This window comes from Heliangelus exortis, chromosome 1, assembly GCF_036169615.1.
Source record: "Heliangelus exortis chromosome 1, bHelExo1.hap1, whole genome shotgun sequence".
Taxonomy (NCBI): Eukaryota; Metazoa; Chordata; class Aves; order Apodiformes; family Trochilidae; genus Heliangelus; species Heliangelus exortis.
This window is the reverse complement of record NC_092422.1, coordinates 185,645,471-185,668,314: the sequence shown is the minus strand read 5'-3', so window position 1 is coordinate 185,668,314 and position 22,844 is coordinate 185,645,471. Positions and strand designations below refer to the sequence as shown.

General features: G+C 36.5%; 1 protein-coding gene across 8 annotated transcripts in view; it reads left to right on the top strand.

Annotated features, from left to right (window-relative positions):
* MAGI2 (membrane associated guanylate kinase, WW and PDZ domain containing 2) overlaps window positions 1-22,844 on the top strand; it is a 694,924-nt gene that overhangs the window by 589,486 nt on the left and 82,594 nt on the right. For 7 of the 8 annotated variants that reach the window (XM_071734034.1, XM_071734029.1, XM_071734032.1 and 4 more), the window contains 2 exons: window positions 17,825-17,856; window positions 22,500-22,689. In XM_071734034.1, the coding sequence (XP_071590135.1) occupies window positions 17,825-17,856; window positions 22,500-22,689 (222 nt within the window). The remainder of the gene's footprint in view (window positions 1-17,824; window positions 17,857-22,499; window positions 22,690-22,844) is intronic. The other variant, XM_071734028.1, reaches the window with a different exon arrangement.

Genomic DNA, 22,844 nt, shown 5'->3' with positions numbered 1-22,844 from the left:
ACAGTATTTCAGTGTATAAGAAATGTACTGTGCTGTTTTTTCCTTTTTGGTAAATGAGAAAAAACTTGGCTTTAATTTATTTTTTTACTTTTTATTACTATGAGCTAAAACAAGTCAAGCTTTCTGCGTGCACACTCCACAAGTTACCTTTAATGTATATTTCAGTCAGGTGTTTGCTATATTTAATGGACTTTTTAAGACCTTTTTTCTCTAATGTAAGCAGCTTTTTTAACGTTTCATGCATTCAAGATATTCGTGATAATTAGAAAAAGACTCTATATGCATGAATAAAAGCAAAAACTCAAAACCTTTGAATGAGAAAACATTTTAATGAACTTTAAATTAATTTTATCAATTAATTTCCATTTCCACAATGAGGGGTTTTTTCCCTAGCAGAAATTTATAAAATATTTTAAAAGTATAAATGATGATGATGATAGCAATGATAATAATACAGTTTTTCTTAACGAATAAAAAAAATCATTATGTAATACTGCAGGGATTAGTTAGTATCCTAGAAAAAGTTTGCTGATTATGGAAAATGATGCAGCATTATCTGCATATATTTTAATAGCTTAACAAAATACATTTGTCAAGACAAAGTAAACATCTTTTTCTTACTGTCCATGTGAAGCAATTTCTGTATTTTAAACTGCTTATTTTCAATACATGTGCTTCATTTAGGCATCTGGGTTCAAGTACTGCATCTCTACTTCAGTATAAGCACTATCATAACCCTGGCATAGCACAGAAGAAACCGTAATCTGTTCCTTAAGGATAAGAAAAGAAATGACCCATAGGGAAGTTGTTCCTTTTTATTTTGTAAATAAGATCCTAGTAGTGTGTCAGAAGATCCATTTGCTCTTTGGCATAGCTCTTAAGCCCCATGCTATTTAACATGTCATATTCTCAAGACTAAATCTCAGGATTATTTTGAAAGGTTGGAAAGATTCTGGTTGAGTAATTTAACTTCATAAACAAAATGGAGATTGATGATATCAATGGGAGTTCCTAGAGCAGTCCAGAGAGAAGTCAGGGGAGAAAAAGTCCACAGAGCTTTGATCTGTGGCCAGTGAGAGCCAACAAATATGACAGAGCCAAAGACAATTATCTCCATACAATTTCTTCTCTTCTTCACTGACTTTTTCTGTGTTTTACCCAGGTCATCCCACAGTCTGCATGTTTTTTGCCCATCATTCTGGCTTTACTTTCCTTCATTTAAGCAATTCTTAGAAGCTTGACTGTCAGCTTTTGGACTTAGCCTTGGTTTGAGCAAGAGGTCAGGCTAAATGAGTTCAAGCCATGCCTTCCAGTCTAAACACTTATATTCTCTTGTTCTCTGTCTTTCTCATGCTTGAGGTGCTACAAGAGAGGGTGTCTGACTGAATGTAATAAATCACTATCTGGATAATTTAAAACTACTTCACAGAGAGAGGAAAATGTTATTTCTTCTTGTCTCCTTAACAGAGCATATTAAATACATATATTTATATAAAAAATACATATTTCTTTATATATGAAAGTTCTTAAGAAATCAATGAAAAGAGAGAGATGGAGACATGCTTTTTTATTTCAGCTTGCTGTGTTTATTTCAGCTTGTGTTCATTGGGATTACATACACAGCAAATGACTCTAATTCTGTAACTGGAAAATAATGCAGTGCTTGTTTATTTATTTATTTATTTATTTAGTATATAGCATTCCTAAGAGATCTCAAAGGCTTGGGGGGTTGAGTCTAAAATAGAAACAGGTAGCTAGTCTGAAGCAGCTGACGTTCACTACACAGCCAACAACTACAATGGTATCACAAGTCCTGCCAGGGGCACCTGAGGGAACTGGGGTTGTACATTCCAGAGGAAGGGAGGCTGGAGGCAGATCTTATCACACTCTACAACTACCTGAAAGGATGATGTAGCAAGGTGGGTGTTGGTCTTTTCTACCAAGCAACAAGCAATATAAAAAGAGAAAATGGCCTCACATTGTGCTATGGGAGGTTTAGATTAGATATTAGGAAAAGTTTATTCTCCAAAATGGTTGTCAGGCACTGGAACAGGCTGCCCAGGGAAGTGGTTGAGTCACCCTCTCTGGACTTACTTAGAAGATGTGGAGATGTGATGCTTAGAGACACCACCATAGTATAATGGTGGATTTCTCAGTGTGCTATGTTAATGGTTAGACTTGATGATATTAAAGGTCCTTTTCCAACCAAAGCAATTCTATGATTCTATGAATATCTCTACTGAGATTGACCTTAATAAATTTAGAGGTTTATCTTGTAACTTGTTCATTGTATACCAGACTTTCAAGTTTATCAAGCTCTTTATCCTAACAGAAGCACATTAGGATACTTAGTACTGAAAGAACCAGCTATATGCAGTTTCAGTCTAAATGGCCTCAGTCATCTCATAATGAATACTTACAAATGTACATTTTTACAAGTCCTTAAAGGTGAAGAAGCTTCAAGTTTTTTACATGCTCCATGCTTATCTTCCCGTGCTTGCTTCACAGTACCTACAGCCACACTCTGTTCAGCTGATGTTATTAAGGACCCTGTGTAGACAGATGCAGGGCATCCTTCCTCAGGTGGGCAGACAGCAGGGGCCTCTGTGTGGTGAGGAAACAGGCATCTCTGTGGTGCCATTCAGCTACTAAAAACATCTGAAGTGGTGAGGCGTTGGTGAGGCCACACCTCGAGTACTGTGTCCAGTTCTGGGCTCCTCAGTTTAGGAAGGATATCGAGGTCCTAGAGCAGGTCCAAAGGAGGGCAACCAGGCTGGTGAAAGCACAGACCCTATGAAGAGAGGCTGAGGGAGCTGGGGCTGTTCAGCCTGAAGAAGAGGCGGCTCAGGGGAGACCTCATCACTCTCTGCAACTACCTGAAAGGAGGTTGGAGCCAAGTGGGGATTGGTCTCTTTTCCCAGACGACTTTCAACAAGACAAGAGGGCATGGTCTTAAGTTGTGCCAGGGGAAGTTTAGGTTAGATATTAGAAAGAATTTCTTTACAGAGAGGGTGATCAGGCATTGGAATGGGCTGCCCAGTGAAGTGGTGGACTCTCTGTCCCTGAGGATATTTAAAAAGAGACTGGATGTGGCACTCAGTGCCATGGTCTAGCAACCGCAGCGGTGGATCAAGGGTTGGACTTGATGATCTCTGAGGTCCCTTCCAACCCAGCCAGTTCTATGATTCTATGATTCTATGAAATGGATAGCATTTTTTAAGAGCCTATTCTTCCCTGTTTATTATTAAAGTTTTTAAAAACTCAAATACCAGTGTTTCATATTTACATTTCTACTCATATTTGTTCAGACAATTCCCAACTTAAATGTAAAAAAGCTAGTTTTCTAGTCTACAATAGTCAAAATAGTTACAGCTTCAGTCAGTGGTGGAAAATAGGCACCTAAAGATAATGACTTCCATCATTTTATTCAGGCATTGCTTAAGTAAGTTGTTCTCTGAATTTGCTGGCACATCAAGCCCCACTGGTAACAGAGTCTGGGCAAGGACCTCAGCTGGGCTGAGCAGACAGACAGACAGACAGACAAGACTGCATGAGATGAGTCCTGCCCGCATAGCAGAGGGAAGCATAGAGCATTTGAAGGTATTTTAGGAAAACATATATTGTCAAAAAAAATTTGAGTCTGTCTCCTGCTCGATAGCTAAATCTGGAATCCCAGAGAATAATCTGGCTTCCTATATAAAAGGGAAGTTATTAATGTGGGCTTGCAGAAAATAGATTATTTCAGTATGCATAAATATTAATATCTTTGTTAATATTATACGTTTTAATATAAAATTTAATTGTTTTATATAATGGGCTTTTATAAGGCTTTACATTAACAGGCCTGCTCCTTATTTAAAAATGGAAAAATTAAAATTAGAATGTCTTCCATTGAATTGAAAAATTGGTTAACTGATTGATCTTTTAACATAAGTAGGAAATCAGTGAGGGAATTTATTTTTTATGATCCTCTTCTAGGATAAGTTCTTGGCTTTTGCCTATGTTACAATTTTTGTTAAGCTCCTGTAGAAAAATTAAAATTGATATTGATAAATTTGCAGATGGCAGAGAGATTAGTTCATGTCATCAGCCAAATTACATATAACTGATAAAGAGCAGGGTGTAATACTTAATAACTTAAGCATCAGCAAACAGGGAGCATTTTTGTGCAGTGTAAATTATTCCTGAAACATAGAACAAAGAATGCAGCCCAAACTTGCCAAAGTGCTTTTGAATCGTTATGGATAATCAGTTTAGCATAACATCACAATGAAAAAAGAAAATTCAGCACAAGTTCTTAAAACAAAAGTCATTGCTTATATAATCTTCTCAGTAAGAGGCTGATAAACTGATACTTTCTTTATGAGTGTTAATAAAATTAATGTGATCCTGCTCCGGATTGTTTTTCCCTGCTTCTTTGGTTTATGTTTGGTTTTCCATCTTTTTTTCCATTTTTCTTACCTACTGTAAAGCTATTATGTGACACTTCCATACACTATACAAATATCAAGCCTGTTGCAGGAGTGTAATCTTTAGTTAAAGTTTCAATCATTGTTAGAAATAAGTTGAAATTTGGGATTTCTCTAGGCTTTGCCATACAGTTCTTCATCAGCAAAAGTAATGTCTGATTGGTTGTCCCCGTGCAAGGTCTTGTACAATTAAACTTATCATTTCAGAATTTAGTTTCTGTCAGCAATCTTGCAAGCATTGAAAGATTGTAGAAGAGGAGCCCCAAAAGGACTAAAAACTACAAATGTTAAATTTGGAAATATACACAGATTTCAAAGAATAGTAGAAATAAAAAGAAATAACAGAATGAAATATAATAAAAAAAAAAAACCCCATTCATTTTCTGTGTTGGAAATAATGTTGCAAATCAAACCAAACAAATTTAGGAAAGAAAAATGAATGCCTGTGAAATTGTGAAGGTAAACTACTAAACATAGTCTCTGGAGACTGAGTATTCACAAGTTTTGTTTTTTTTTTTTTAACGCTCCTCTGTATTGTCTGAGAGATGAAGACCTAAAGTGTAACAAGATACATATTTTTGTCATTAAACCAAAATGCATGGTTTGCAGAGTGCTGGTGTGGAAGTAACAACTCAGTTACATTTCTAACTCATTCATTCTAGGAAAGGGATGAATAAAAATTCATAACTTGCTGTGCACAAAGGTAACAACTTTTATTCATTAATATGTGATAGCTACTTGCACACTGTTTTTTTCAGTTCTCATTAGCAGTAGATAATCTTTACCAGACTAAGGAGAATTATAGGTGTTTGTCATGCCTCCCTTTTAGGGTCTTTGTATAGCAAAACACTGCTTTCAGAGAACTGTGAGAAAAATGTTCAGCAGAGATATATTTGTTTTATTTCTGTTGCATATGTATTAATATTTTCAAATTCCAGCAATAATTTATGAATTCCGTCTAGACAAACATACAATTTTGTTGAAACTAGAATGATACTTGAATTGGTTTCCTCTAGCCTTTGAAATATTATTAAGCTTAAAACACCTACAAAAGGTTGATTCCTAGACCCTTTGAAAAATTTCAAGAAAAAGACCATCCCCTGAGAAATAGAGCAGCTTAGTCTAGAACTGTTAGTTGTCTGATAGATCAAAACCTTATATATGGTATGGGAAAAGAAGACCTGCTTATAATAGGATAAATTACTTCTGGCTCCACATTATCAGGAACATCTAATATTTAGTGCTCACTAAATCTTGATGGTTCTGCTAAATATTAGATTGCCAGAAGCTATTTTATGTAGAACTTTAATAGAAATTTCATCAGCAATCTTATTTCTTTGTTTATTTATTACCACTGAAATGGAATATATTATGGGCCTCATTCTGGAAATGCAGCTGCTCTTCACAAAAATTACTTGTGCATTTGGGTTCACCAATGAAAACTCCCTTTGTCAGAAGAGTACTAGCAAGCTCTAAATTTAATCAGTCTTTCCCTTCTTCCCATGGAGCATGCCATTTGTTGTTGATCCCTATGACTTCAATTATGCTTTTCAAATTAGCTCATAAGAGTTAGAAAATAAAAAAACAAGAACAAAAGCCAGGGGCATATTACCTTATAAACTATTTCCTGTCTTAGCTGATTGGTGTTACATACCAAAACACTGCATGGTGACCGAGTGAAGAGCATCTAGATCTACCTTTAATGTCTTTTTATTTACCTATTATTTTGGGAACCCTAAAAGAAGACTATAAATCATATCCAAACTGATGACCTTCACTGATTGTTCAGCCAGCTATGACCTTCAAGCATAAATTCATAGGTTGGGGTTTTTTTTTCCTATGATCATATGTATATACTGAGGTATGTGGATATACTGAGGGAGATGTTTTACAGATCCAAAGGCCACTTTCAAGTTTGCTTTCTTATGTAGTAAGTTCTGATTCTTAAAAAAAGGAAAAAGGAGGGACATGCATGCTAGGAACCCTAGCAATTCTTTCTAAAAAGGCAAATTTTTAAGCTTAGGGTAGCTGTGAGGTCTACAAGGTGCTTCACGGTAGTCAGCACCATAATCCTCTCTGTTTAACTTGTCATGTTTATGTACTGTTTCAGTTTTCTCAGGATTGAAGTCTTATTTCCATTATGTTACACATGTCATCTAAATCCCAACAGTCTGAAATGAATTTATGTTCCTCTGAGAGACAGAGCACTGTCACAGGAAAAAAAATCACCTATTCAGTTTTTCTTGCTTTTCCTTGTAATAAGTTTATTTAATACTTATCACTTCTTAACTATCTTGTCAGGATCCTTTATCAGTATCATTTTTTAATGTTTTGTTCATTAACTTTCTGAAGTACTGCACAGGATTACATGTGACCAACACAGAATGTAAACATCATAAAATTCACATCAATACTGTTCCTCTCTCATCAGCCCTCTTTATGTTAACTGCTTATCTCCAGACCTTCAGGAATTAAAAAAAAGTTACATTTCTCAACCATTTTTTGCAAGCCAGGTCATCTTGTTCAATTTGTCATGCTTTATATTCTTTAGAGTTCTGCACTGCAATATTGTCATGTTCATTAATCACTATTTTTCTCTCATTTTTTTCTTTCAGGCTTCTATGGTCTTATGCTAAATCTTGGTGTCATTTTAACCATTGTAATTTAAATCACTGAAAATCTTTTACTAATTCAGATTTGTTCTTCTTGATGAATAAGTTGAATACTGAGAATTTCCTTCTCACTTGGTGAACATGAAAGCAAAGAGGTTTAGCTCTGCTAGGTACGTGTCAGTCTGGACAGCATCAAATCTCTCACAGCTCAGAGCAAAGAGAATTACCAAGAGGTGCAACCAGGGAACTGAGACTTTAGAAATTAACTGTTCTCATTATTTTGTTACCCCCTGGACTTCAGCCTTCCACTAACATCTCTTGCCAAATAATCTGCTTTCCTACATTCAATGATATCCTTCCACAGCTAAGACTCAACAATGCAAAACTTGAATCTTCTGCTAAGTTTTGTTTCTCTTGTTAGCCTTTTCTTTTGTAGTCTCCCACTGTTTGTCAATCTGTCTGTTCTACCTGAATTTCTATAACCAGGAATAAACTGGTTTGTCAGGGTGGTGTGAAGGAGCAAGAAACTGCAAAAAAATTATTACTTTGAATAAAGTCTGTATCAGAAGAATGAAATAAGCATGCTCTTGCTTATTCCATCTTCTAGCACTGTGGCCAATTGGCATGATTATTTTTTCATTATGTTGCCATCGAGTGTTTATCATTCTGCCATTTGGTATGAAAATGAGGCAATTATAGTTAACACACCTGAGCTCCTGACACTTCCCATTGTCACAGAAGAGATTTCAAAGGCAAATCAATAAAATTCAGAACCACGCTGACAGCTTAATGCATATTAAACACAAAATTCTGCAGTTACTACAGTGTAATGTAATAGAGACAGAAAGGCAGTCAGGTGAAACCAGCAGGCTCTCTCAGTCTCTGTAATTTGATTCTTTCTTTTTTTTTTTTTTCCTTTTTTTCTTTCTTTTTTTAATTTTTGTCTAATGCTCCCAAACCTGAGAGAAATCAGGAGGAGTGACTCTGACCTCAGCTCTGGTCTCACTACCAGACATTCAAGAGCATCTGAGATGCACTGGGATATAAAAAAAGTCTTTCCTGGAATAGCAGTCAGTGGGAGACTCAAGATTGTCCAGGATGACAACTGAAGTTCTGAAATCTCCTTTAGCTTCTGCGTCACATCTGTCAATCCAGTGCAGATTTCTGAGTAACATAAGCTGTGACACCTTTTATAATAGACTTTTATAATAGGCTGTGCATCTGCATTAGGTTCCTAATTCACAGCCTATCAGAATTTAGTTGTCTGCATATTGGTGTCTAAATTTGATGGGGGCTTCTGTAAACTGCATAGGCATAATATGCTTATTGAGATGTCCTTGGCTGTGCCACTTCATGTCCCACCTTTAGGTCCTTTGAAACAGAGCTGGTATCTGTAAAACTATAAACTACAAACAGATTCCAGACAGTTTTTCAGGTCACTGCAGGGTTGCCATCTCTGTTGGGTTAGCTGAAATCTTTTTAGGCTTAGTTCTTGGCTGTCCTACCTCAGTTGCGTGGTTCATTCCTTCTCCCAGTATCTTGGCTTTCTGACTCACAATAGGGTGGAGCATTGCATTGCAAGGTCAGAAAACTCAGAAGTAGTCATGGACACCAAGGGCATTACCCAACATTTATCTAATTGTATTCTGATCACTTTTTCAAGGATAAGGTAAGGTTTTCAAATCAGGATCAGGAAACAGAGAGGAAAATTTGGGAAAGAAGAAGTCTATGAGAGTTTGGGAATGGGCATCTGAAGAAGGGGGTAGCTGGTAGAAATCCTAGAACAGTGAAAGATTATAGAAGAGGAGGAACTGGAATTATGAACACCAACACTAAATATCTGGTTACTCTTTTTTATCTATGGCTTGGTACGAAGCATGCAAAAGCAAAGAAATGGACTTATTATTGCATAATTTTTCCAAACTTGCTGAAGCCTTTTATAGAATGTTATGTTATGAAAAGGACTTTAGGACACTGTGTACAAACAACTTATCCTCCATCTACATTTTAACAGAAAATATTGGAAATATGGGTTGATATTCATCAAAGTGATATGCCATAATGTAAACTGAGATTTGTCTGATGTGCTTAGAAAGTGTAAAAACTTAAATGGGAGCAGATTCTAAACACATGAAAGAGCAGAGACACTGGCATAGTTAGGCAGTTTCTGACTGTCAGAGAACTCTGAAAATATAATGCAGTACTCCTGAACACAGTTTTGAAGCTCAAATTAGCTCTCAGTAAAGCCAGGCTGAGCTGTCAGCCATATTCTTAGCAAGCATACAGAATCTTTATGGGTATGGAAACACTTGCAGACCCTTCTAGAAGCAACAGTCATGAGCTGTCAGGGCTCTGAAGACTAAATTTATGTTCTAAATTATTTTGCTCATTCAGTGTGTGGGGCATATAGCAGTCTTTTCACCTTGCTGTGTTTGCTATACTTGGGGAATGTTGCTTGCATCAATATGTTTCCCAAGACAATGCATTACTTATGTTGCTAGCTCTTGCAATATTGGAGCAGTACTGTAGAAAGTGTAGTCCCTAACCAGGACACATGAACTAGCAACACTGATTTTAGCTGGACAATGAACATGAGCAAAACTGTAGATTCTTCAGAAAAAGTTTCCTTCTGACAAAATAAAAAATTATTTTTCTTGTCTGTACAGAAAAATAACCTTGGTCTTTTCAAGGTGATGGTAAAGTTTGCAGCCTGTGAGCAAACTCCTGAGATCTTTCTGCATTCATCACATGTTAATACCTGGGCATGCAGACTTTTGCTAATTGGGTTAGTATTTGTATAAAATATAGTTATTATGGATCACAGAGGGGAAGTAACAGTTCATCTAGTACTTCTTGCAGTTGCACATCATAAACCAGGATACAGCCTGAACTTTCAGCATGAACTCTAATAATTAAAGGCAAGAGATAAGGGTCTTTCTCCAACCTATAAGATATGTTTAAGGTATCTTTTTCTACTCCAGGTAAAGCTGTCTCAGTAAGATCTGTCCTGAATTATACTGTAGCAGCATTTTGTCTATTCTGAGAAATACATGTCTTTCAGATAATATGGTTTGTTATCAACAAGGAAATACATCTGTAATAATGTAACACTATTCTGGTAGTAGGGGCCAGAAAAGAGAAGAAAGATCATATAAAAGTGTCACCTGGTGAGACATTTTGTAGGTGTTTAGTGTCAAACTTTGTCTGTTTACAATAACCTACTCTTGCTGACCACAGAAAAAGCTACTTGTTCCAAAAATTTCACTTTCATTGCCAAAAATGGGTTTGGATATTTTTTTATTTTTCCCAAATCTAATACATTAAGCATCAAAACCTATTACTGGCAATGTTGCATTTGTTTCTGCACTATCATATCTCTGATCCAGAAATTCTCTGCTTCATGTCCACATTAATCAGAGAGAGATGGTATTTAGTTTATTGGCTTTTTCTAATTTCATAAAGTATTTTAAATCTCTTACCGATAAGCAATTCACAGAGCTGCAGCAGCCAAGAAAAATAAATAGCTGTATGTCCATTAGAATGTAAATTAACTCATCACTATGCCAGCTTCTGACCTTTTCTGATCGCTGTATTCTTACTAACACAGATTCTCTGCTATTCATGAAAGTGAAAAGTTAATGATAGCTTGAGATTCCCTGGTGTATTTTAGAGGAGATTCTTATAGATGCAGGTGACCAGTGAGGGTCCCAGATTGAAAAGCAAGCACTTCTGTCATTCATGACTTTGAATAGCTGTCCTTTTTCTAATTATTTGTGAAGATCTGAATATTATTGAAAAATTGTTGCCCAAGAAGGCTGTCAGTGAAACAGCACAAACTGCACAAAAAGGGCTTCTATGTAAAAAAGTTGCACTTTGGTTTAGTACCTGATCTCACAGTCAATTAAGCTTTTGTATCAGTTCTATAGACTTCAGTGACATGAGATCAGATTTAATTTCCCAACGTACTCCTCTACCTCCACATAATTTCTAATAAACGTCTCTGTCTCACACTTCATGCTATTCATCAAGAAATCTGAAAGCCTGAAGGGAAGTAATATAGACTTGGGTTCATGATGCCCTCAGGTCACCTGGAGAAAAGATGAGCCACAGAAGATGCTACCCCAATGAGGTCCAGAGATCCAGCTGACTTTCCTGTTAACTGTTCGTGCTCTTTGCCTTGCACCTTCACAGATTGGGTGTCTTGTGTGCAGGAACTGGGAGTTACTTCCATGGATCTACTAAGCCAAAGAGAGTTAAAAGTAGAGCTGATTTGAACTGGAGCACTACTTCTGCAGTCCTCCTGGGTTTGAGATCAGGAGCAATGGAGTAGTGGAACATAAAGCAAAATGCTACCAGAAGCAGCTGCTGGGGGAGCAGTTTGTACTGTTGAAAGTCTAATTTCAGGCAAAATTGTTTAATAACATCTGGATATAGTTATATAGGCCTAAAGAACTCAGATTTATTCACCACTTTTACAAATCTGAATCTGCCCTGGGTATAACACCTGATCACTATAACCAGCCTTCATCTCAGTGCATCACTTCATGATGCTACATCACTTACTTGCCATGCTGCCAGTGTGCAGCCTACTGCAAGGGAAATGACCCTGAGTCTAAGCATACATAAAGCTGTGGGCCTGATCAAACATGATGGGTCATTTGTCTTACTGCTGAGGGATGTGTTGGGTTTTGATCCATTGCATTGGATGTCATCCAAACCAAAGACCAGATGGATCCATCATGTAGCCCTCACTGTGAAGGAGAGCTGACAGCAGGACTAGCTAACTAAGCTTGAAGAGGTAGAGCTCCCAGTCTTCTTACACCTACTCTTTATTTTAAGGTAAATTAACTTTTTGTCATTGCTAGAGTAAGAGTTTAGTATTTAAAGATGTTTGGAAAAGATGGGCCTTTGAAAAAATACCTAATAGTAATGGTTGATTTTGTAAGAAATAATGCTTATTGCCATTCCCTATACATCATCTGATAATTTAAATGTGTCATTATTAATTCAAACTTTTTTTAAACTTGTTTTCATAAGTATAATTTCCATTTATTTTAATGCTCTGTTTTCTTTTAGATTTTGTTTACCACAGGATATAAATTGATATAATTTACCTATTCTCATTGAGAACAAACCCACTGTTCTCATTGAGTGGTTTGTTTTCCTGAAAAGAAAATATTTAAAGAATTAGTGAATTATTCCTATATATTTGTTCTATGCATGTGAAAAAACAAAACAAAACAAAACATGCAAAAAAAAAGACCCACAAACAAACAAACCACAAACCAAAACAAACACAAAAAACCACAATGAAACAAACAAAAAAAAATAACCAGCCACAATTATCCCTCCCATCAGTATTTTTGGAATTTCAGCTGGAGGATATTTTGCATCTTAATGAGTGAAGCCAGTTGTAGCTTGAGCTTTGTGTGTCAGATTCCAAACACACTTAGCAGGGCTGAGCTAGAGGTAAGCTTGCAGAAGGAGAAACCAGATGTAATGTGAATGGTAAGAAAGACTTCCCTGCATCCTGCTAACAGTGTGCTCAGTGAGAATGAACTCTCAGAGAAGTTTTCCACTGTCACATCCACTTGAAATTGATGGGTGTGTGATGCCTCTGCAACTGAGGCCCTGGATTAGACAACTGATAGACATCCCAGGGATCCAAGTAAGAGAAAGAAAAGAAAAAAAAATCTGCTGTTATAGTAAATTTATACAGTAACTTTTCTTGAAAGGAAAAACTTTTGCTGAAGTGAAATGTTGTCACATGGATGTTGATAAGATGCCCATGGAGTCTGTTAATGCTCTGGGAGTGCTCATCAGCCATCTGTTCATTGACTTCCAAGCATCTACGTGAGAAAGATCTGTGCAGAGCTTGGGACATCCTTGCTGATAGGCAGCAAAAAGGCTTTTATAGCACACATACACAAAATAAAAAGCCCAGCAAAAGCTAATGGGCAAAACACCTGCTGTACCCTCAGTGTGCAGGTGACATGGAGGGAAGTTGATGTGCCCTGAAATTGCTTTGGATGAAATTCCTTTATCTTTGATGCTGTTGAGTTCCTCCCTGCAGCACTACCACACACCCTCACCACAGAAACCAAACTGTTCTGGGCTTCAGTTTCATTGCAAATGCAGCTCTGCAGCTGAGGTGCATATCATTGAAGATCCTGTGGTTTGGCAGCACCTATGTGAGTTACTTGTGACTTTAAACCTTAAGAACTTTTCCAAGAATCGGTCCAAAACAGTAGAGAAAGTGATTTTTCTAGTGGAAAAGAATAATGGAGATGGAAATGTAGCAAAAAGCATTTACCCGTCAGCAGACTAATAGCCAAAGGCAGGTTGTGTTTTACTGACACTACAGAATATGCAAAATTCTGCATTCTTACTGAAAAACAAGCAGACAAAAAAAGCCCAAAAAAACCAAACAAAAAAACCCACCCCCACCCACCAAAAAAAAAAAAAAACAAAACACACACACACACAAAAACAAGAAGAAAAAAACCAAGAACAAAAATGAAAACAACAAAACCAACCTTAGGCTCAGGGCCTATCTTGTGAATTCTCTATGTCCTGTCTAGTGAGCTGCTTTAAAAATTTTCCAACAATAAATACTGGCTGAAGTGGAAACCATGTGCAATCTATAAGCTCAGTTCATAGCAAAAACATACTTAAATTTGTATATAGGAAGGAATAGTTGCAATGAGTGTGATGTGGTTTGTCTGTTGTAGGATATTTTCATTGAAAAGGAGAAGTACAACAAATTCAAGCTGGAATTTTCCTTGGTCTAAAAAAAAAAAAATTTTACACAAATGCATTTTAATCCAAATTCTGTTCTCTGTTAAGAGTGTTTTTAAGTAGAGTTACAACATCACAGCTCTGATTTCCAGGGAGGATCATTTTGGAAGGTGGTAAAGAAAAATTTTTAAAGCAATGTAAAAAGTAATTTTCTTACACTGTTTTATGAGAAAATATAATTTTAATTTTTAAAAGCATATGGTTGTTAATGTACCTCAGTTTATTTATTTAAAAGGAAACAATTAAAATTTCAGTAAAGGTGTTGGCCACCAGCTGCAGTACCTCATTACCACTTAAATGGCCAACATTGAAAAAATAAGTAATTATATTCTCAAAGCTAACTTTGGAGAAGTATATGAGGTTTTGTGTTTTATCCTATCATACTTACACATTACATCACGCAACTCTAGGTGGTGACCATAGTATTTTCCCTTTAGCATCTGTCTAAGTGGTGGTGTTGCTCTTCAGCACAAGCCAGTAACCCTGTTCTCCTTTCCCAACCTAAGTCAGGGCTTTACTGCTGTCTTTACAAGGCGTGTTACTAAAGACTTACAGAAAGATATGGCAGATATTCTTCAGAAAGCAAGGCACAGTTTATGTGGTGAAGCTATTGCAGGTGTCAGGTATCTGGGAGAGCAGAAAATCACTCATGGGAAGAACAGGCTGTATGGTGCATTTTCAGGTGAATCTAGGTTGGCTTTTATTATTTCAATTTTTTAAAGTACATCAATATGGGAGTGAGAGGACAGTGAGGGACTGGATGTATCAGGGGGAGAAGTGGTAATCTGGAAGTGGGATAAGAAGTTAAAAGAACTTATCCAATACGTGTACTTATCTATCCAGTAGTTAGATGTAAACTGGTTAGGAGGTTGAGGAAAATTAGTACTGTATTAAAAATCATGTGGAATTTGAATGCTGCACTCTTTGGAGAACAAATTTCAATCTTGATTCTAAATCAGTACTGAATTGAGGGCAGTCTGTTGGGGTCTTGCTGTTGCTGATGGGGAATACTCACAGCATGTATTGAACCACCAAAAGAGAGACAAGGGAAAATGGTCTCTAAGTTCACTGCTTCTGATTGCCAACTGCAGATGTGGCTGCAGCAGACCAACACTGTGGAATATGCACTCAATATAAGATATATTCTTCAGGTGAGCTTCCCAGCCTCAATTTTCTACATGCAGGGTATTTTGTTCCTTCTTATGGAGAATAATATTTAAAAGTAAGAAGGGAGCATGAGGAGAGCACAAGAAAGTGCCTTTTGGTTCTATGCTTTTTTATGTGAATTTTCTGTTCTGCTTAAAATGTACTACATATGCATGATATTCTTCAGTTCTTGAATACATGCTGCAGTGGCTGCATGTATTTAAATACTAGTGATAATTCTGTCCACGTTTGTTCACAAGAAATATCCGTAACAAGCCTCACATTGAATAACAGATAATGCTATACACTGTCTAAAGGTCAGTTTTCCTTAGACTGGGAAAAAAGGTATTTAGTTCTACTGAAGATACAGGTGTTATGTGAGGCAACATTAAAATTGCCAGCAAATACATGAAAGATATAAGGTAAGGTTTGCTTTGTGGAACTAGGCATTCATCTATTTATTCTAGCACGTAGTCTTTGGCATAGGTGAGAGAACATTGCATCTTCCATGAGGCCTGAATTTAAATCTGAAGAACGTTTTTTAATCAGTTCCAAGTTTTGTTACCTTTAGTGATTTTAGCTTCTTACATGCTGTTGTACACGTGGAAATCTAACATTTTCTTTTAAATCTTTCTTTGAATCTTTTTCTTTTGTGGCATCCTGTATAGCTAGTTTTGTTAACATAATTTCATGCTGTGTGAATAAATATTGCTGTTTTATTTTTTTATTTATTTATTTACCATAGATGTTGTCATTTGTATGTTGCAGTCTGGCAGCCTCCAAGCTAAATATAAGTCCAAGTCCTCCTTCTTTGGGTGAATAATTGAATTTTTTTTAATAGAGTGATTTTTAAAACAAACTTCACTTGATGTATATGTCATTGTTTGTTTCATTTATAAGTATATAATAGATTTTTAGCTGAATAAAAAACAATTCTGATAACTCAAGCTAAACACATTAAGGTGGAGACAAAAATAAATAGGGAAAAAAAACCTTTCAGATTGACCTGAAGTCATTTTTGTTGACAATATGTTATGGGAGGTGCACCACTAGCAATGAGGACAGGATGTTACCTCTACCAGTGTTTTCCAAACACCATCTCAGGGCAGTTGATGAGAGATACCTTTCAGTAAGCCTCCTCACAAGTTTCAAATCTTAACTTTAGCTTTTATCTTTTTTGGTTTTTCACCCTCATTAGCTGTTCAGAACAATAGCTGCTAGTAAAATGGTATCCATCTGCCATCCGAGAAGTTATTTAATAAGTTTCTACTACAGAAGCTCAAATACTGAGGTTGATGTACAAGCCAGTTTGCCTGTTCTCTCAGCTTTAATTTGGAGAGGGAAAGAAATCTGTGTACTCATTAATATAGCAGACACTGTAGAGTTAGTAAGCATAAACTTTTCCAGGTCTACTTTTCCGATATCCTTTTTGCTTGAAAGAAGTATCAGCCTCCACACCAGCATTACAAGGCAGCCACCATCACTCTGCAAAAGCCTCAGTTATTTTTTTGCTCTGATATTTTTTGAGTCTAAATGAATTAGGTATCAGAGCAGGAAAAAATTACACTACCATCACAGAATTCTGGAAACCTTAAATATTATGTACAAATATAATTCCAGTTGTAATCTGTCTGTAGAAAGATACTTTCCCTTGTGTTCTTGTGATTTTAATTTCTTTTCTAGACTCACCTGAGAAAAAGAAATAATTGTCAGTATTACTCTTACAGATTAACTCACTTTTTAATGAAAGAACAGCCTTCCTACTAAATGTCTCAATTTCAGGCCCATTTCTGTTTCTGACAAAGAAGATGAACTATTAAAAGCTATTAGCTTTTAATCTTACTTAGGAAAGTCCACAATCGTTTTGTTGGGTATTTTTGGTTGGGTTTTTTTGTTGTTGTTGTTGTTTTTTTAATCTGTTAGTAAAATGAGAATGAGTTTTTTAATTAAAGCTATGCTGAAAGCTACTATTTTAAAATACTTGACCTAATATCCCTTGCAATGCTGCTTTTTATTTAATATGTTTTAAGTTTTTTAAGTTTGTGCAGCATAAAATCAGTTTGCAAGTTTTCAAATTATCTCCTTTTTGTAAAGAATGTATCTTGAGTTTTAACCTTTTGTAAGCTACAATAGCTGAAATCCCTGAAAGCCACTAAAGTAATTTAACAGTCAGTCAGTAACCAAGGAAAAAGAGATAATTAGTTGTGTAAAGGAGGGAGATGTATCTGATCACTTCCTAACTATGACAAAAAGGCAGGACACTATCAAAACAAGCAACCCTTCCAAGAGTTGACTACCGTAACTAGGCTGATGAAAGTTATTTTTCTCCAGACTTTTCTTCTAAAAAACTCTCTTGTATTATTAGGTTTTGTTGCTGGGATTTTCTGAATTGTTTCTTCTTAAAGGTGCTACTGCATTTGACACATCAACACCAGGTCATTTGGTGTCTTATCCAATGTCCACCAAGACAATTGGAAGTCCTTTTGTTTAGTTCTTTTAATTTCAACCTAATCCCATGCTGTTTGTAAAGTATGGCAATGATCTCAATAAGTCCACTTTCATATATATATATACATATGCATATACAGATATGCATATATATATATATATATATTTATGTGTGTATTTTTTTGTAGAAATTATCCCTTGTGTTTTGTGTTTTCACCCCTTGTGTGTAGAGAATTTTCATATATATCAGTATTACCTGCAGACCTGAATGAGAATGGGAACACAGACACCACTGAGCCTCCAATTTATGCATCAGAAAACTCTGCTAACATTATTTTTTGTTTATTTCAGGTTTCTTTTCTCCGTGGAAAACTCCAAAGCCTGTAAGTTCCTTTTCAAAATTATACACATAGAGTTCATAAGATTGCTTTCATTCAAAGTGAATTTCCATAGACTTTCCTCTAACACTCCTGCTCCCAGCCCATGAGACACCTCTCAGAGTGCCCCAGCTCCAGGTGAGGCAGCACCAGGGGTGGCCTCACCAGTAAGCTTTACAGATCTGTTGAACTGGGATCTGCCTGCAGCACTCAGGAGAAAGGATCATCTTGATTTTATAATGGATATCAGGAACCAGAAACACAGAGGCTCAAAAATGAGGGGGTCTGGAGGAGAGGACAGCAGAAGGCCTCAGCAGCCTAGTTGGCCATCACATGGGGAATCTTTCTGCAATGGAGGCCATGCAGTTTTTTTCTGGTTTACAAGTGCATTGATCTTAACAGCCTTAAGCAAATGGCTGTGATTTCTAAAATCAGCAATTTTAGAGCTGGAAATAGTCACACTTCAAGTAAGAGCTTGGACTAGCTAACTTACTGAGGTGACTTCTAACCAGCATTTCTCTGTTTCTGTAATTTTTACAAGAAATCACAAGGTATGAAGACCTTTACTCCTGTAAGACTGTAAGCAATGGTATTTATTTTATTGATGCCACATTACAACATTTTTTGAATACAACATTCACAGCATAAAAAGAAATCACAAGCTATTACTTTTAGTTTTCTCATTTATTTTGAGATTTATTTAAATTTTACTGTTTTATTTAGATTGTGAAGACCTTAAAGCAGTGCTTATCTCTAATGCAGAAGAAAGGAGCCCTAGCTCTGCTTGCAGAGATCTAAGAGGAGTAGAAATTACAATAGCAATATTTATAGTTTTCTTATTTTTTGGGGGTTGGGGGGTTGATATATGGGATCTATTGTGAAACTTCACATCCTCACATAATGGCATGGTATGTTTAGTGCATGCCAAAATAAATTTGTAGCATGTAAAGTAGAAATAGCAATTAATTATTCAGCTGATACACCTTCATAAAGACTATTTCATCTTGTGGTGCTTTTGATATAAAAGTCTAGAGGATGGATGCATTGTACTAGAGCATCATATAAGTTTGTTCATTCATCTAAGGAGCAAGACATTTGAGGAAAGAAACATGAATTTTAAGGGCTACCTTGTTCTCACCAGTTTAAGGTTCTTGTCTGACTGGGACATTCAAATTTTAACCTCAGGTAAAAAGTAATGTAATAGAGATCTTGGAGTTACTTTTTAAAGCTCTAAGACTTCCTTAGTCTGTGCTCACCCTGTTTACGTACACATCAAATATATAAATACCAGCTCATTTTGATGGCCATCTGCACAGTTTCGTTATATAAAGTTCATACTCAAGTAGCACTTGCCAAAAAGCAGAATTCAGAGAAAAAAAATGGGTGATGCAAGTTCTTCATGCAATAATCTGAAGGAAACCAAGGCTCACAAAATAATATGCCAGCACTGTACCTGCATGCAGACCAGCCACAACTAGTCTAGTCTGGGGTAGTCTCAGCAGGAGGGTTTACAAATTAGTAACCAGTTTATGGTAGTGTGCATTCCTCTGTCTGTTACCACTTTAACTGTAGAAATATTCACTAAGTTTGAAACCAAGTGTCCCTGAAGCACTGAGTGTCTGCTGGCAGTCTGAAACAGTAAGACCAGCACCAGGAGGTTTAGAAAGCCTTCCCAACACCATAGCACAGTCCTGTAGATGTATAACAGGAAAGAAAAATATTTAGATGGCCCAAACCCACATATCTTTTCTGCTTGGGTGACTACTACTGCTCCCTTGCACCTCTAGCTGCACAGGGGTGAGGCACCCACCAGTCTTTAAAGCAAAAAGCTGACCACAGGCCATTGCCTGGAAGAAAAGAAACAAGCTCATCTTCCCAAGGCAGAGGCTCAGAAATGACATGCACTGCATCCCAGTGTGCACAACATCCTGGAGTTAACTTAGGCTGACAGAAATGTCCTGTGCTTATAGAGCATATTATATATATGATCATATATATATATATATATATCATATATAATCATATTGTAATACAATATGATTAGTGAATATTATTAGTGCAGAATCAGCTTGAGCAATGTTGCCAAACCATTACTCCTGCTTAGATTTGATGCTCTTCCCTCAGTACCATGGTTACTCATTTCCAAGGGAGCCTTTTTTGTCTGGTGTTATGGTAACTGACATTGCAAAACACTATGTGACTATTTAATTAATTTCTATGGGTTTGGGAGATGTGATTCCCCTTGTGTTTTTCTGTTTATGTGTCTATTCATGTTATCAGTATTACCCACAAGTAAAAATGTTTTGCTTGTTCACACTTGAATATTTAGTGCTAACCAGCAAGAAAGAATTAGACATATCAAAGATTTATCAAAGATAATTAAATTTTCATTTTTCTTTAGAAAGCCTTCTTTAAATATTTGGGTTTTATTCAGTTTCACATTTTGAAGGAGGTAAGTGTTCTATTTCTCAGTCACTGCCCAAGAAATTAGAAAACATTCACTCCTAGGTAGACAGAGACCCACATCTTTCTGCTTCATAGTGATAAGACAGCTACTGTGGTTGCACTGATCATAATCGAGTTTGTTTCTGGAAACCCTGAATTTCCACTTCCATGATACAAGGATATACTATATATATTTTTATAATACCCAAGGTAATTCCTGTAAAGCCAAAGAGCTAGAAGATGTAATATTGCGACATGCATGTGACTTTATCCAACACAGGGGGTGAATTTACCTTAGAATAAAGGATGTCTGAAGGTACCTTGTGTATTTTCCTGTATCTAAGCCTTTTTTATGGCAACTGAGGTATCTACATATGACACTGCATTGCATAGAATCTACACACCTACAGTGCCCTCTTATATCATCACATCCTAGTCTCTGTCTTTGTATTAAACATACAAAAAAATGTCTTTCTTGAACAACATTGGTTAATATTGAATACAGTATCCCATAGCTTTACCATTACTTCATAGCACTAATACTTTCGTTTTTCAACTTAAATGCCATACCCGATGCATATTAGTGCATGACACTCATCCTCTGATCAGCTGAGGTCCCCAGACCTTTCTTCTCTTTATTGTTTGTAATGAACCAGCCCTACTTAAGTGAAGAAACTCTGACAGAAGCACAGCTGCAATTATGACACTACACTGTATAAAGAATGAAGTCCTCAACAATCTGAGTAGCCAGTATCCATAGTCTGTTTATTTTGAAGTATGAAGCACAGAGTGCCAGATCACCTGGGATGTGCAGTGTGATTGTTACTCAGCATGTTCACCAGGAAGATTCTAAAACATCTGAAGTCCATACATATTTGGTGTGGAAAAAACCTGATGCTCTTAATCATCAGAATAGAGAACAAAGCCTACCTGCTGGGCCAAATGCCTCCTGAAACCAAGGAACAGAAGGCAAATGATAATCACACAATTTGTAGTGCAAACTTGTTATAAACCTGTGATCATCTTTGATAAGGCACTGCTGATTCAATGCTAGAAGTCAGTGGTATTTAAGCACAGTGCAGTTTGTTTCTAAGAGTCATTTTTTGTGTAATTAAGTGCTTATTAGGTTATGTGTGAGACCACATTGCTCTGGAGATTTTACCACCCTTTGATTCAGGAGGGGTCACAGGGAAAGGCAGATATCCATTTACTGGGATAAGTATTTGTGTTTTAGCTTAACCTCTACAAATATATTTGCAATGAAATTTAATTATTAGCAAACTCCTTCAGAAAGAAAAATGTAAATTCCCCAGGTCCTTTTTTGCACAATATTTCACACGATCTCCTTTCTGGCTTGATGTATTTGTGTGACCACTTAGGAGTGTCGTGGAGAAAACATGAGTTGAAGTGACTTTCATGCATAGACAATACACTGTTGTATACTCCTCTCCTGTAAATGATCAGGAAGAGATGGAAAGCTTATCCTGTGCTTGGGAATTTATTTGGATGATGTCAAAGTAATTTTTATGTAAGAAAGAAACAGTAAGAAATGAGAAAGTCTCTATCAGGTTAATGCCTACTTTTCTCTCACCATGTTCTGTGTTTTAGCATTGAATATTTGACTATCACTAGATGCTCAGATACCTCCTGTATAAGTTTTTTCTTCAGTTTTCTTTTCTTTCTCTTCAATCAGAGCTGTAAATTCTGTGAACAGTTACAGTAATCTGCTTTTCCCTGGGCAGTTAGCTATTTTCATGCATTCTGCAAAGATAATAACATTAAGATCATTCAGTTGCTACCCAGTCCAGACAGTTCTTTGTTAAGCAGTTACATATTTTGTTGAATCTGATTATTATATCTTCACAGACCCTCAGATACCACCTTCAGCAGAATAACTTCCAATAGCTCAGCTCATTCTGTGAGAGGCACTCAACATGCTTCAGGGGTAACACTGGGCCATAATCCTCATGGGGTCATAGTATCTGAGAACGATCACTTCTTCCCATGAGCAACTAATTAATAAGTACATTAAACAAAGTCTTTAAGCAAACAGCACAACACACACCTTTTCTCTCAAAAGGCAGAAAGCAGATATGCTAATTTCACAAAACATGTCTTCAACTGAAATCAGTCTTTGGTCTCATCACAGAAGTCACTGTTTTTTGCAAATCTTCATCTTTATTCTCTGTGTGTTTTCATTCCAGGTGATGGAACGATGGGAGAATCAAGGCAGCCCTCAAACAAGCCTGTCTGCTCCAGCTATGCCACAGAATATTCCCTACCCACCCACTCTTCACAGGAGTTCATTTCCTGATTCAACAGAGGCCTTTGATCCACGAAAACCTGACCCATATGAGCTGTATGAGAAATCAAGAGCTATTTATGAAAGTAGGCGTAAGTGAAAGCCCTGTTCACCCTGCTGACCATTTAGGAGTTTAAGTTCTGCCTATGAGTGTGTCACTGCTGACAAAATTTTCTGTAATCATATTTTTAATTTTAAAAAAGCAATTACAATCATTATTAATAGAGACTGTTTAAAGTATTAAAAA